The sequence below is a fragment of the Boleophthalmus pectinirostris genome, unplaced genomic scaffold (genome assembly GCF_026225935.1).
Source record: "Boleophthalmus pectinirostris isolate CB_2022bp ecotype Guang Dong unplaced genomic scaffold, ASM2622593v1 HiC_scaffold_2, whole genome shotgun sequence".
NCBI lineage: Eukaryota > Metazoa > Chordata > Actinopteri > Gobiiformes > Gobiidae > Boleophthalmus > Boleophthalmus pectinirostris.
The window spans coordinates 44,226,465-44,243,142 of NW_026571152.1; the positions used below are offsets into that span (position 1 = coordinate 44,226,465).

The 16,678-nt window shown below is 44.1% G+C and overlaps 1 protein-coding gene across 1 annotated transcript; it reads right to left on the reverse strand.

The window, feature by feature from the left end:
• Positions 1-805: 805 nt before the first annotated feature.
• On the reverse strand, positions 806-15,955 carry LOC129409378 (DNA-directed RNA polymerase III subunit RPC2-like). The gene is made up of 8 exons (XM_055155232.1): positions 15,782-15,955; positions 14,862-14,979; positions 13,243-13,385; positions 8,847-8,950; positions 4,720-4,886; positions 3,400-3,513; positions 1,924-2,097; positions 806-1,223 (listed from the first exon to the last, which is right to left on the reverse strand). The coding sequence occupies exons 1-8, from the start codon at positions 15,861-15,863 to the stop codon at positions 1,094-1,096; spliced, it is 1,032 nt and encodes a 343-aa protein (XP_055011207.1). The 5' UTR covers positions 15,864-15,955; the 3' UTR covers positions 806-1,093.
• Between the last annotated feature and the right edge of the window lie 723 nt (positions 15,956-16,678).

The following is a 16,678-nucleotide window of genomic DNA, read 5'->3' on the forward strand; positions in this document are numbered from 1 at the left end:
AAACCAGAACTAAACCAGACTAAACCAGAACTAAACCAGAAAACCAGAACTAAACCAGGAACTAAACCAGAACTAAACCAGACTAAACCAGGACTAAACCAGGACTAAACAGGACTAAACCAGGACTAAACCAGGACTAAACCAGGACTAAACCAGGACTAAACCAGGAGTAAACCAGGACTAAACCAGGACTAAACCAGGACTAAACCAGAGACTAAACCAGACTAAACCAGGAAAAACTAAACCAGGACTAAACCAGGAACTAAACCAGGACTAAACCAGGAAAACCTAAACCAGGACTAAACCAGGAACTAAACCAGGAAAACCAGGATAAACCAGGACTAAACCAGGACTAAACCAGGAAACCAGGATAAACCAGGACTAAACCAGGACTAAACCAGGACTAAACCAGGACTAAACCAGGTAAACCAGGACTAAACCAGGAGTAAACCAGGACTAAACCAGAACTAAACCTGGATTAAACCAGGACCATAGGTGAGGGCAGAACCAGAATTACAGACTCAGAAAAATAATCAGACTTGTTACGACTCAAACCAAACACCTCAGAGTTTCATTCTGTTATTTATTTGCTCCAGTTCATGTTTTGAACAAGATTTAAAGTCTTTGATGATTCAGCTTCAGACTTTGGCTTCAGTTTTAGTTTATCATTTATACTGAAATTATTTTTATTAGAAAATACATCACTCTTCTTGTTTTGGTGACACCTTAAAAAAACTGAATTACAAAATCTAAGAGCAAAAATAAACAATCTACATTAACAAAAAGTGCCACACAATTCAAACAATTCAAACATGAACATTTATTATTTACACAAAACAAAAATAAACTGGAAAAAACAGAACTTTACATTTCAACAGAACATTATTTTAACTCTGTTCTCTTCAGTGCAGAAATAAATCTATCCACTGAAAAACAATGAACTCCTCAAGATGTTTCCTGGAGAACTTGTTCTTCTGCAGGACTCGTTTGTTCTTCTGCAGGACTCGTTTGTTCTTCTGCAGGACTCGTTTGTTCTTCTGCAGGACTCGTTTGTTCTTCTGCAGGACTCACTCTCCTGGTTCTTCTGGAAGATTCATTCGTTGTAGCGCGACAGTTTGAGGCGGGGGATGATGTTCATGGACTGAAGCTCCTGGAACAGAAGTTTGCAGGCGTACGGGATCCTCAGGGTCGACACGTGACATGAAGATTTACAATAGTGACACCTGCAGGCAGAAGGTGGGAAATACACCTTAGTCTAAAACAGTGATAAAACAAAACATATTATATCAACTGTTCTGAATCAATTTGATTTTCCTAAAAACTAAAATAAAAATGTCTTTCAGTATTAATTTCCTGAACATAAATAAGTCAGAATTTCTCTTTAAAGTAGAACATCTGGTTTCCCGTCCAGAGTCTTGAAAAAGCATTTTATATGAACGCACTTTTATCAAACTTAAAGAACCACGTGACACACAACTGAACACATGATGACAGCTGAGGGCTGAATACTGCAGTACTGCAGTACTGCAGTACTGTAAGTCCTGTGACTACTTTCAAAAAAATATCAGACCCCTCAGTTTTACTGATTGATCTAATTCCAAATCACACTCTCAGTTAAAGAATTTACATTTATTATTATTACATTTTTGTGGAAATTATTAATATACATATATATATATATATATATATATATATATATATATACTGCAAAACTACGGTGGCCATGTCGCGGTCTTCACTCTCACCTTTCACTGGCACAGAAATAATAAATTTATTTTATTTTCCTGTTTGTATAATGTTAAAATAAATAGTTGGTTTAATAAAAACTCAAACAACAAACAAATGGTTTTACATTTTGTTCCCAAACACCTCTCATATATATAAATATATAAACACATGTTTCAAGTGTATAAAGTGACCGACCAGCCCGAGTATCCCAGCAGGCCGCACTGTCCACACACGTCCACCTCAAACGCGTCGCTGGAAATCATGAGTCGCTCCAGCAGCAACATACTGGCCCCGTAACCGATCAGACAGTCCCTCTCCATCTCCCCCAGACGGAGGCCCCCGTCCCTCGAGCGGCCCTCAGTCGGCTGCCTGAACCACACAAACACAACCGGTACAGACAGGGGGCGGAGACACGTACAGACAGACAGACAGGAGGCGGAGACACGTACAGACAGACAGACAGGAGGCGGAGGACACATACAGACAGACAGACAGGAGGCGGAGACACATACAGACAGACAGGGGGGCGGAGACATGTACAGACAGACAGACAGGGGGCGGGGACACGTACAGACAGACAGACAGGGGCGGGGACACGTACAGACAGACAGACAGACAGGAGGCGGAGGACACATACAGACAGACAGACAGGAGGCGGAGACACAGTACAGACAGACAGACAGGGGGCGGGGACACGTACAGACAGACAGGAGGCGGAGACACGTACAGACAGACAGACAGGAGGCGGAGACACATACAGACAGACAGACAGGGGCGGGGACACATACAGACAGACAGACAGGGGGCGGGGACACGTACAGACAGACAGACAGACGGGGGCGGGGACACGTACAGACAGACAGACAGGAGGCGGAGACATGTACAGACAGACAGACAGGGGCGGAGACACGTACAGACAGACAGACAGGAGGTGGGGACACGTACAGACAGACAGACAGGAGGTGGGGACACGTACAGACAGACAGACGGGGGCGGAGACACGTACAGACAGACAGACAGGAGGTGGGGACACGTACAGACAGACAGACAGGAGGTGGGACACGTACAGACAGACAGACAGGGGGCGGAGACACGTACAGACAGACAGACAGGAGGTGGGGGACACGTACAGACAGACAGACGGGGGGCGGAGACACGTACAGACAGACAGGAGGCGGGGACATGTACAGACAGACAGGGGGCGGGGACACGTACAGACAGACAGACAGGAGGCGGAGACACGTACAGACAGACAGGAGGCGGGGACATGTACAGACAGACAGACAGGAGGCGGAGACACGTACAGACAGACAGGGGGCGGGGACACGTACACAGATTCTGATTCAGTCTAAAACTACAAACTGCAGAGGGTAACGTGTTATTGATTGGATATTTGGAGTAACTGTTGTATTTGGAAAACAAAGTACAATTTCTTTTTTATTCTTTTTTAAATATTTAATATTTTTACCACATTAGCTCATCTCCTCAGAGAAATCAGATTACTGCATCTAAAGTTTAAATGAAGTCTCCAGAAATCAGATTATGATCAGATTTCTGGTGTACATGTGATTATCAGGACTTTGGCTCAGATTCAAAATCAAGTTTAAAATGTTAGAATCATAAAAACCCTACAGCTCCTTGAATATTCTCAGGGTCGGACATTGTCGTTACCTGGTGAGGACGGCCCGCGGCCCTCGAGCTCTCGCGTGCATTTTATCCAACACCATGTGCTTCAGTTTCTGGTAATAGATGGGTCCAAAGTAAATGTACGCCTCCAGCGGCTCTCTGCACAACAACAGGATTTACACAACGGTCAGTCGGGATGAAACAAGATCAAACTCTCTCAGTACGAGATTATCACGATATCCAAACTTCACGGTACGTTATTTACGACGATATTTCAAAGAGGCTGATGTATTTGTAGATGGGAAGCTTTTTTGCTTTTAAAATACCATGACAAGATTTTGGTGAAAATTATTTCTATCATAATCCCAAGAATTTATGCATCATGAATTTCAAACTTCTGGTCATCGTACAATTCACACTGGGAAGGATCCTCCGAAAAAGTGAACATCAAACCTCCATGTTTGTTTTCCCAGTGGGATGTGTCTATTGTCAAAGTCGAACTTTTCAAGTCTTTTGAACCATATCACTTTTGTTTCTGGTTCTGATATTGTCATATTTTAGTTTTGGGATTCGGACGTCGTAATTGTTGTGGTTGTTGGATCCTAACAGCGGAAAACGGCGTTCGGAAGTTAAGCGAACTCCATTGTTGTCGCTCCACATACAAAATGTTCTCTGTAAACTCGGGATGATTTCTTAGTGAGACAAATGTTTCCTTTTTGGTTCTTCCCGTGGATCAATCCTGCCCATCACCTTCACCTTTCACTATTTTTCAATTCCCTTTGGAAGAGAAACAGTTTGAACAGAGGTTTGAGTCTCACACATCTGATTCACTTTTGTATTTATGGAGTTCGCAAAAAAATTTCTCGAGTCGTTTTCCGCTGTTAGGATCCAACAACCACAACAATTACGACGTCCGAATCCCAAAACTAAAATATGACAATATCAGAACCAGAAACAAAAGTGATATGGTTCAAAAGACTTGAAAAGTTCGACTTTGACAATAGACACGTCCCACTGGGAAAACAAACATGGAGGTTTGATGTTCACTTTTTAGGAAAATCCTTCCCAGTATGAATTGTACGGTGACCAGAAGTCTGAGATTCGTGATGCTTGTATTCAAGTAAAAACATATTTCTTCATGTCGTCTGCACTGAAATGAATCATGGGAAATGTAGTTCTCGATGTTTATAAGCTGTTGCTTCTATAAAACCTGCATTAAAGCAAAGAAATGTGTAATTCGATCTATTGTGACGCCTCATGATATTATTCTGAGATTTTCTTTGACGATGGTTTTTGTTACATCTCTGCCTGTTAGTGTTTAAAAGTTGAGTTCTTTGTGCAGTTTGAGGAGTTTAAAGTCGTTACCCGGTGATGCCCGACGTCACGTAGTCTTTGCCCTGGTAGTTGTACCCGTAGCGGATCAGGTCCTCGCACACGTCCTTCACTTTGCTCCCTCCGAACGCCGTGCCGTAGTGGAAGCGCCCGTCCAACACGCCCGCCTTCCCCGCCAGGAGCTCGATCAGTTTACCCACCTGCACAACAATCAGCAGGTGAGAGAAGCGCCTTAGAGACGAGCTTTCTGACACTTTAGACTTTAACCTGACGTGCAGCGCTTCAACGACGCGTGATTTTGAGGAAATCTAAATCCGGCTGCTGTTTGATCCAAATAAAACTGTTCCTTTACAAACTCATTTTGGGCTCATGTCGGAGCCTAAACACACGGAGCTGCGGCCGAGGGAACAATGACTCTCAGGTCACATCCACACGACCTCTGACCTCTGACCCCGGCACATAAAAGGAAACACCGACTCTCATTTCACTCCCGACACAGAGACATTTCACTGCCGTCTCCATGACGACCACGGAGAGTAAACACGAGGCGCTGACGACTGGACACAAAGATTATTCACTTTTACAGTGCGAAGGAGCCGAGCGTCAGAGTCTCAAAGGTTTGATCCAACTTACACTCACACTTACTTGTACTCTCTTTCACCGACAACATTTCCAAACTTTTTCATGATCTAATGTGAATTTTCCATGACTTTACGGCTCCTACGTGTGTAGAACTGATCAGACTTTTAGGTCTAAATCTGAAATGTTTAACTCTTTCCACTCACCTTATGGTTTGGGATTAAAGTTTTTGAACATTCTAAATCCTGTCAGAATTTTTTTCCCAAATATTTTTATTAAGAACATTAACAGAAAATATACAATGAAATATACAGTTAACTTGTCTTTTTTTTTCCCTCCAGTTGCTCATGCACAGTGTAATAAACCTGCATAAAATACAAGCATCAACAATAAACATGTAAAAAAAAAAAAAAGGATTTTTTTCTTTTTCATAAAGAACATTTCCATCCTGACTCATCTCAGCTCGTCGTTAAACCACAAACACAAAGCTCCATCAATTAAATATTAAATATTCCAAATCACAGAATCAACAGGTCACAATTACAACTACAGCTAAAACCTGGAACAGTCTGAACATGTGAGACAGACTCTTAATTTTAATCTTTATGATTATTTATGTTTTGATTTGTTTTATTATGATTTTAAATGTATTTCTTATTCTGTAAGGCACTTTGAATTAATTTGTGTACGAATTGTGCTGTACAAATAAACTTAACTTGCCTTGCCTTAATTGTACATTCATATCGGTGACACTCGCATATTAGAAAAACAAGAAATAAAGCATTACCATATCTGGAAAACTATCTGTACATCCCCTTAATGTATATTTATTTTTTTCAAGTTTTAGAAATACCACCATATGTTTAAGCCATAGTGAAATCCTGTCAGTGCATTTACTGTCGTCTCTTTTAAACCTAGTGCCTCGGCTCAATTTCATTTCTCTCCAGGAATCAGAAAACACTGGACGGTTTGAAGAAACCCAGAAGTTGTAGACGCACACCGGCCAATCAGAGAAGAGCAGAACCAGCCCGAGTTTCGATATCAGACTGCAGACGCTCTCCTCCTCTGCACTTCCTTTGTCAAATACAAACTTCGCATTTTTTATTGCACCTTTAATTCACAAGTTCATCTCACAGAAACGTCATGTTCACTCTGATTTGTTTGCTGTTGTGCCGTTGGGCAATTACACGACACCACCGAGTATCCCAGAGCATTACAAACATCACGACCAAACAGCAGCGGTTGGTTAAATAAAACAAAACAAAACCTGCCTACCGTCAAGAGAACGAATCCTAATGTCACACGGTTTACACCAAGTGAAACCAACTCATGAATCAGACCAAACAAAAGATGCAAATGTTTGGAAATAACCATAATATCATTCTCCTTAGACATGAGAACTTAACAGAACGCTGGAGCTGTGGGAAAGAGAAACTTAAATCCATGACTTTACCAAAGCTTTCATTGAATTTAAAAATTCCATGACTTTTCCAGGCTTGGAACGTGACATTTTCAATTTCCATGACTTCTCAAGGATTTCCATGACCGGACAGGACAGGGACTGGGGGGAGACTCTGGTCCAGAGGAGGAAGACGGGAGCAGGACTCAGGATTTCACTATGACGTCTCCTCCTCACAAACGAGTTCTTCTCTCAAACAGAAAACACTCTGTTCCACCTTCTGATGTCATCATGTGGTGATACAGGAAGTGCTCCACTGTGTTTTTAAACTCCACACACCTACACTGGAATCATTTGGATCATTTCAGTCCTGGAGTCGCCGATCTCGACTGAACTAAAGGGAAAAGGAGCTGAGAACTTGAAAACTACCACTTTGTGACATCACGAGGTGGAACAGAGCGTTTGGAGACTGAGACTAAGACAAAACACAACTTCAGGTGTGTTTTGGAGGGTGAAACGTACGGAAGCCGAGAGGGGTCACAACAAACGCAAACGCCGCAACACAAACGCAAATGCCGCACACACTAAAAAGCCACAACACATTAAAAAGCCACAACACATTAAAAAGCCACAGCAGAAGTGACCGCAGGACTCTATTTTCCGATGGACCGATCAAGCGGCGAAGTGAAGAAGAAGAACTACAACGTGAAACGAATAATGATAAAACAATAAATTACTTTTACTTACATTTCCAACTTTTCTGTTCCTTTACTTTTCACATTGTAGTTCTTCTTCTTCACTTGCCGCTTGATCGGTCCGTCGGAAAATAGAGTCCTGCGGTCACTTCCGTTATGGCTTTTTAATGTGTTGTGGCTTTTTAATGTGTTGCGTTTTTTTGATGTTTTGTGGCTTTTTAATGTGTTGCAGATTTTTAATGTGTTGTGGCTTTTTAATGTGTTGCAGATTTTTAATGTGTTGTGGCTTTTTGATGTGTTGCGGCCTTTTTATGTGTTGTGGCTTTTTAAAGTGTTGTGGCATTTTAACGTGTTGTGGCTTTTTAATGTGTTGTGGCATTTGCCTTTGTGTTGTGGCGTTTGTATTTGTTGTGGTGTTTGCATTAAAATAGAGTCCCGCGGTCATTTCCGTTGTGGCTTTTTAATGTGTTGCGTTTTTTTGATGTTTTGCGGCTTTTTAATGTGTTGCAGATTTTTGTGTTGTTTTTAATGTGTTGTGGCTTTTGATGTGTTGCGGCCTTTTGATGTGTTGCGGCTTTTTGATGTGTTGCGGCTTTTATGTGTTGTGGATTTGCTTTGTGTTGTGGCGTTTGTATTTGTTGTGGTGTTTGATTAAAGTGTTTCGGTTGTGGCTTTTTAATGTGTTGTGGCTTTTTAATGTGCGTTTTTTGTGTTTTGCGCTTTTTAATGTGTGCAGATTTTTTGTGTTGTGGCTTTTTGATGTGTTGCGGCCTTTTGATGTGCTTTTTGTGGTGGCTTTTGATGTGTTGCGGCTTTTTGATGTTGTGGTTCGTGTTGTTTTTTAACGTTTTTTTATGTTGCCTTTTGTTTGTGTTGTGGCGTTTGTATTTGTTGTGGTGTTTGCATTAAAATAGAGTCCCGCGGTCATTTCCGTTGTGGCTTTTTAATGTGTTGTGGCTTTTTAATGTGTTGCGTTTTTTTGATGTTGCGGCTTTTTAATGTGTTGCAGACTTTTAATGTGTTGTGGCCTTTTGATGTGTTGCGGCCTTTTGATGTGTTGCGGCCTTTTGATGTGTTGCGGCTTTTTGATGTGTTGCGGCTTTTTGATGTGTTTGTGGCTTTTGTGTTGTGGCTTTTTAACGTGTTGTGGCATTTTAACGTGTTGTGTTTTTAACGTGTTGTGGCTTTTTAACGTGTTGTGGTGTTTTAAGGTGTCGTGGCATTTGCCTTTGTGTTGTGGCGTTTGTATTTGTTGTGGTGTTTGCATTAAAATAGAGTAACGCGGTCATTTCCGTTGTGGCTTTTTTTGGTTTGTTGTGGCTTTTTGTTGTGTTGCCGCATTTGTATTTGTCGCGGCGTTTGTGTTTGTTGCGACCCCTCTCGGCTTCCGTAGAAACGGCGTCAGAACGTGGCTTAAAGAGCTCGAGAGTCAGTTTTGTGTGATACTGGACCCTTAAAAACATGGAGTGTGCAGATGCAGATGTTACCGTCATTCTGGAGGGGTATCCGTGAGGGTTCATGATCACGTCAGGGCAGATGCCAGTGTCACAGAAGGGCATGTCCTCCTGCGGGACGATCAGGCCGCAAACACCTGGTACACACACAGAGAGACACACACACACACACACACACACACACAGAGAGACACACACACACACAGACACACAAACACACACAACTTGGATTATTCTGTGTATTATTAAGATGCTGTTTATTCTCCATTTTATGCCAATATAAACTTTTACGTGTCGTTGTAAATAGACATGCAAGGATCACACTTTTTTCAATATTGATACCGATACCGATGTCGATACTTTGACTTTAACTATCGACTGATACCCGATATGATCCGATCGGTTGTGCGTCTGTGTGCGTTGTGTGTGTGTGTGCGTCGGTTGTGTGTGTGCATGTGTGTGTGTGCATGTCTGTGTGTGTGTGTGCGTGGGATGTGTGATCGGTGTCGGCTCGCAGGCCTCGACTCTTCTTCTTCTTCTTCCTCTGGTTTGATTCTAAATATTTGCTCGGGGGTCGAGTCTTTCTCCCTGGAAATGGCAAACACATCGTAGAGTCATTTACAAACGAAACACAGAAAAAAGAAAAGAAAAGAAAAGAAAAGAAAGGACACAGGAAGTGGAGGAAGGTGCTTAGTCCACAGAGAGAGAGAGAAGGAAGGAGAGAAGGAGAGAAGGAGAGAGAGAAGGAGAGAGAGAGAGGAGAGAGAGAAGGAGAGAGAGGAGAGAGAGAAGGAGAGAGAGAGGAGAGAGGAGAGAGAGGAGAGAGAGAAGGAGAGAGAGAAGGAGGAGAGAAGGAGAGAGGAGAGAGAGAGAAGGAGAGAGAGAAGGGAGAAGGAGAGAGAGAGAGAGAGAAGGAGAGGGGGATTACACACGTTCAGCTCAGATGAAGTGAAGGAAAAACTGAACCGAACACATGGGAAAAATACACTCTGACCTGAACAGCTGATGCACCGAACACACACACACACACACACACACACACATATACACACACACAACACACACTATACACACACACAACACACACACACTATACACACACACACACACACACACACACACACACACTATACACACACACAAGACACACACACACTATACACACACACACACACACACACACACACACTATACACACACACACACACACACACACTATACACACACACACACACACTATACACACACACACACACACACACACACACACACACACACACACACTATACACACACACACACACACACACTATACACACACACACTATACACACACACACACACACACACACACACTATACACACACACACACACTATACACACACACACACACACACACGACACACACACACACATATACACACACACACACACACACACACACACACACTATACACACACTATACACACACACACACACACACTATACACACACACACACACACACACTATACACACACACACACACACACACACTATACACACACACACACACACACACACAAGACACACACACACAAGACACACACACACTATACACACACACACACACACTATACACACACACACGACACACACACACACACACACTATACACACACACACACACACACACTATTACACACACACACTATACACACTATACTATACACACACACACACACAGACACACACACACATACACACACACACACACGACACACACACACATTATACACACACACGACACACACACGACACACACACACACTACACACACTATACACACACACTATACACACATACACACACACACACACTATACACACTATACACACACACAAGACACACACACACATACACACACAAGACACACACACACATACACACACACACACACACACTATACACACACACAAGACACACACAAGACACACACACGACACACACACGGGGAGCAGACTCTGACTGCGCGGGGAGACTCTGGGCGTGGGGGGGCCAGAATCTGGGCACTTGGGCAGATTCTGACCACGAGGGGGCAGACTCTGACCACGAGGGGGCAGACTCTGACCACGAGGGTCTGGAGGGGGGGCAGACTCTGGGGGGGGGGCAGACTCTGGGCGGGGGGGGGGCAGACTCTGGGCGCGGGGGGGGCAGACTGGGGGGGCAGACTCTGGCTCCAGCTCAGACTCAGTTTGTTTGTTTTGTGTGAAAGTGAAAGATAAAAGAGGCGTGAAATCAGCAGAGAAAAGCAGGACAAGAGTCAAACCCCCCCGTCCCCCGACCCCCCCAGAGGCGCTTCATCACCCCCGTCACCCTCCAGACCCCCCCCCCCAGCCTCCATCACTCGACACTCGACCCCCTGTTGCCCCCCCCCCCCCCTCCTCTGGTTAATCAGTGACGGGTTCGGGTCGTCGTCCCTCAGGATCCACACACAGTAAAACCCACACGGAGACGAGTCTTAAAGAGGCTCCTGTTCCTTTTGTTCTTCTAATAAAAGTTCATGTTTTGGCCGCGGCACAAACGCTGTTGTGTTGTCGTTACCGTGACGACAAAACTCTCAAAGTCGTGAAAAGAATTTAAAAACTCATCAGGTGAATAATTATAGAGCGACAGAAATGTGTTAAAGGCTGCGTTCAGTCTGCACCTGAAGTTCCCAAATCTGATTTTTTGGCTCTATGTTCCTGTATCTGATCTTTTAATGACGTCTGAACCACACAGATCTGATTTTTTCAAATGTGACCCAGGACTAGGGATGGGCATGATTAATCAATGAATCGATAATTGATCATTAAGAATTTCATCGATTATGTTCATTTTAATGGACAAACCGAAAGTATGTTTGTGTGTCGTGACCAAACAGGTGTGTACATGTGTCTCTGCATCAGAAGGAGCGAGACACAAACAGTGGGTCAGTCTGTAACGAACCGAAGCACAAATGTGGATTTAACCAGGATTTGTAGAAGAAATTCCACACTTTCCGTTGCGTTGGGACAAGTGTGAGTCCATGTGCACAGTGGATAAAGCAGCACATATGTTTCTGTGTCCAGTGGGAAAAAGTTTTTCCAGGTGAGAGTCGCTCAATGTGGATGACGAGGCCCCGCCCCCCTCCCCCCGTACGCTGTCCTGGTTTTGACAAACACAAATCTGGTCACACTGACCTGTATTCACCTGAGTCATGTCTTTTAATCCAACACAAGTTGAACCACATCAGCGACACAAGAGCTGGAGTTTTATCTTCACTTAGTTTATGTAAATTAGTGATGTGGTTTTAAGTTTTGTTTCTGTGAGATTTGAACAAAACTGAATTAAACACATTATAATGTCAAACAGCTGATGTGGATCTAGAGTCGTTATGTTTATATGTCGTAAAGTTGAATTTATTTATGCAGATTAGTGCAGATAGTAATAATAATGATGATCGTAAAAAAACGTAAATGATTAATCGATCGTTAATTCTTCCGACAATCGATTAAGAAAATTTCATCGAATGCCCGTCCCTAGCCAGGACACTTGGATCTGTGCTCCTGAAACTGATCCATATCTGATCTTTAACATGTGACTTCAGTGTGAAAGGTCAAAGTGCATTCATCCACCTACACGTTATCAACAAGACACAAACGTCACTATTCTGCACTGAAGTAGAGAAAACTGTTCATGATCCATGTGACTGAAGTGAAGCACATCTCCACTCACCACAAAACACCACCACCAAAAACCTGGTCCTTCTCCTTCTCAATCTCCTCCTTAAAACAAGTCAGTTGTTCATGTTGTGGCTCCGGTACGAGAGGAACTTTAAAATCTCCAGGTGCTCGATGCTGCGTCCATGTTTGTTCAACTTGTGTAAACACAGAGACGCTCGCTGCGGTTGACGTCGTCGTGTCTCCAGTGTCACATGTGGGACACTTTTGGACCGTTTAATGTTCACACTGGAGTCACATACAAGTCACATTTAACTGGAAATGTGAACGACCTCGAAAAAACATCGGATTTCACCAAAAAATCGGAATTGAGCGTTTAAGCCCTGCAGTCTGAACGTAGCCAAAGTGAAGACAAACTCCTGACCCCAGGAAACTGTAAAAGTGCAGCACACAGGTACAAGCTCGTCTCTGCACTTCGATAACCCTGAGAAAAAACTGAGACGAGAAAAAGACGAGAAGTCGACCAAAACCCCTCAGACGAGTTTAAGATACAAAACACGTTCGGATCATTGTTTCCTATTCACCATTTGTGTTTAAAGGAATTAAAATAATATTAGTGTCTGCTCAGATACCAGGACCAAGACCAGAACCAGGACCAGGCCCAGGCCCAGTCGAGGACCAGGACCAGGACCAAACCACACTCTCAGTGGGTGGGGTCTACAGTCTGTACCGGAGAGTAAAGTTCTCACCTTTCTGCCCGTGTCTGCTGCTGAACTTGTCTCCGATCTCAGGTCTTCTGGTTTGTCGGAGGAGGATCTTGATGAGGAAGGCGTCTTCAGCGTTGGACGAGATCATCACTTTCTCAATGTACGAGTCTGTGGACCCTTTGTAACTGAACAAGAGTTTAGACGATTAGACCCGAGTTCTGGACCCGTGTGCAGGTGTGTGTACAGGTGTGTGTACAGGTGTGTGTACAGGTGTGTGTACAGGTGTGTGTGTGCAGGTGTGTGTGTGTGTACAGGTGTGTGTGTGTGTGTGTGCAGTGTGTGTGTGTACAGGTGTGTGTGTGTGTGTACAGGTGTGTGTACAGGTGTGTGTACGGTGTGTGTACAGGTGTGTGTACAGGTGTGTGTGTGCAGGTGTGTGTGTGTGTACAGGTGTGTACAGGTGTGTGTACAGGTGTGTGTGTACAGGTGTGTGTGTGTGTGTGTGTGTACAGGTGTGTGTACAGGTGTGTGTGTGTGTACAGGTGTGTGTGTGTGTGTGTGTGTGTGTGTACAGGTGTGTGTGTGTGTCAGGTGTGTGTACAGGTGTGTGTGTGTACAGGTGTGTGTACAGGTGTGTGTGTGTGTGTGTACAGGTGTGTGTGTGTGTGTGTACAGGTGTGTGTACAGTGTGTGTGTGTGTGTGTACAGGTGTGTGTACAGGTGTGTGTGTGTGTGTGTGTACAGGTGTGTGTGTGTGTGTGTGTGTGTACAGGTGTGTGTGTGTGTGTGTGTGTGTGTGTGTGTGTGTACAGGTGTGTGTGTGTGTGTACAGGTGTGTGTGTGTACAGGTGTGTGTGTGTGTGTGTGTGTGTACAGGTGTGTGTGTGTGTGGTGTGTGTACAGGTGTGTGTGTGTACAGGTGTGTGTGTACAGGTGTGTGTGTGTACAGGTGTGTGTACAGGTGTGTGTGTGTGTGTGTACAGGTGTGTGTGTGTACAGGTGTGTGTACAGGTGTGTGTACAGGTGTGTGTGTGTGTACAGGTGTGTGTGTGTGTGTGTGTTGTGTGTGTGTACAGGTGTGTGTGTGTACAGGTGTGTGTGTGTGTGTGTGTGTGTGTGTGGTGTGTACAGTGTGTGTGTGTACAGTGTGTGTGTGTGTACAGGTGTGTGTGTGTGTGTGTGTGTGTGTACAGTGTGTGTGTGTACAGGTGTGTGTGTGTGTGTACAGGTGTGTGTGTGTGTACAGGTGTGTGTGTGTGTGGGTGTGTGTACAGTGTGTGTGTGTGTGTGTGTACAGGTGTGTGTGTACAGTGTGTACAGTGTGTGTGTGTGTGTGTGTACAGGTGTGTGTGTGTACAGGTGTGTGTGTGTGACAGGTGTGTGTGTGTGTGTGTACAGGTGTGTGTGTGTGTGTACAGTGTGTGTGTGTGTGTACAGGTGTGTGTGTGTACAGTGTGTGTGTGTACAGTTGTGTGTGTACAGTGTGTGTGTGTGTTGTGTGTGTACAGGTGTGTGTACAGTGTGTGTGTGTACAGGTGTGTGTGTACAGGTGTGTGTGTGTGTACAGGTGTGTGTGTGTACAGGTGTGTGTACAGGTGTGTGTGTGTACAGGTGTGTGTGTGTACAGGTGTGTGTGTGTGTGTACAGGTGTGTGTGTTTACCTGATGGGCACGTCTCTGTACTGGGGCTGTCCGGGTTGGGTGCTGCCCTCCAGTGGTGTCTGGGTCACAGTTGGCATCGACTTGTTCACCAACACCTGTTTGTTTTCTACTTTCTCACCTGGAACATGAGAAGAGAACAGAAGAGAACAGAACAGAACAGAAGAGAAGAGAACAGAAGAGAACAGAACAGAACAGAACAGAAGAGAACAGAAGAGAACAGAAGAGAACAGAAGAAGGAACAGAAGAGAACAGAACAGAACAGAAGAGAACAGAAGAGAACAGAACAGAACAGAACAGAACAGAACAGAACAGAACAGAACAGAATCTTCAGCTTCAGCAAGAAACAAAGTGTAGAAATAAACTCTGACATTCACTGATGTAAAAGTCTGAGTTAAGCTGTTTGGACCAGAGGCCCCCGACTTTTTTAGGACCACGGACGGTTTTATGTCTGACAATATTTTGTGGACTGGGGGCTGCGGTGGATAAGACCTGGTTTAGACCTGGTTTAGACCTGGTTTAGACCTGGTTTAGACCTGGTTTAGACCTGGTTTAGACCTGGTTTAGAGGTTTAGACCTGGTTTAGATGTTTTAGACCTGGTTTAGACCTGTTTTTTAGTCCTGGTTTAGAGATGCATATGGAGGGGAGGGTTGCTCTTTCACGGGCTGGTTACGGATCCGTGGCCCGGGGGTTGGGGACCCTGGTTTTAAACTGCTTTTAAACACACAGCAGGAGCGAGAATACAGTTTGAACGGCTCTGGATGTGAAGAGGACAAACTTTCACCGGAGACCACCACATTTCAAAAAAATATAAATATAAACACAGATACAGAAACGCAAACACGTCCTCTGGGTACAGAAGCTCGAGGGGAGGAGCATCTCTTTGGGGGAGGAGCTTCTCATTGGAGGAGGAGCGTCTCACCGGGGGAGCAGATGCCGTCGGCGTCCAGGATGTTGTGCCTCCAGATGGGTTTCCGGGTGGCGGCGTCGAGCATCGGGCCCATCACTTTATCAAAGGTTTGGTTTGTGTAACGTCTCAAAGTGCATTTGGTATTTTTATACACGAGACACCGGCCGAAGCCTGAGGGGAAACACAAATATAACAAGATTTAAACTTGCAAAACACAAATGAAACAGAATTTAAGACAGAGGGCAGTGGTCTGTTTTAGGGCCTGACAGATATGTTTTTTTTTGCGGCTGATATGATTCAGATAAAACCAGAGTTGGAGGAGCCGACAGCCGATATTTAATGATGTAAAAGTTCACAATAAAACTTCGGTTTGGCTCTGCTGGATTTTAAATTAAGTTTGTTTACGTGACATTTCCTGTTATTCTGCATCTTTACATCATATTTAAAGACAGTGGGTCGAACTAATGGCATTTTTGCATCACATTCTGACCTGTACAGAAAATATAAACAACCAATATCAGCCTTTATCAGTAAACACGAGCATGTCACAGTAATTAACTGTACGCGTAAATGTGGATCATTCACACGTCTCATGTACACATCAGTGCAGGTCCAGTTACATGTGCAGACACTAGTGTCACTTTACACTAGAACACAGGTGTCAAACATACGGCCCGGGGGCCAGATCCGGCCCTCCAAGACCTTTAATCTGGCCCTCGGCTGATTTTCTACTAAAATATTTTAATGATATTTTCTATTAAAATATTGTTAATTTTCTGTGGTGTTTATCACAGCAGCGTCTCCAGCGTCTCTGTACGTGGCCCCTCCCACCAGAGCAGCACAAATGAAGACTTGTCTCTTTCCAAACGCTCTTAAAGGACGATCGTTTTGACTGTTGACCGTGACACC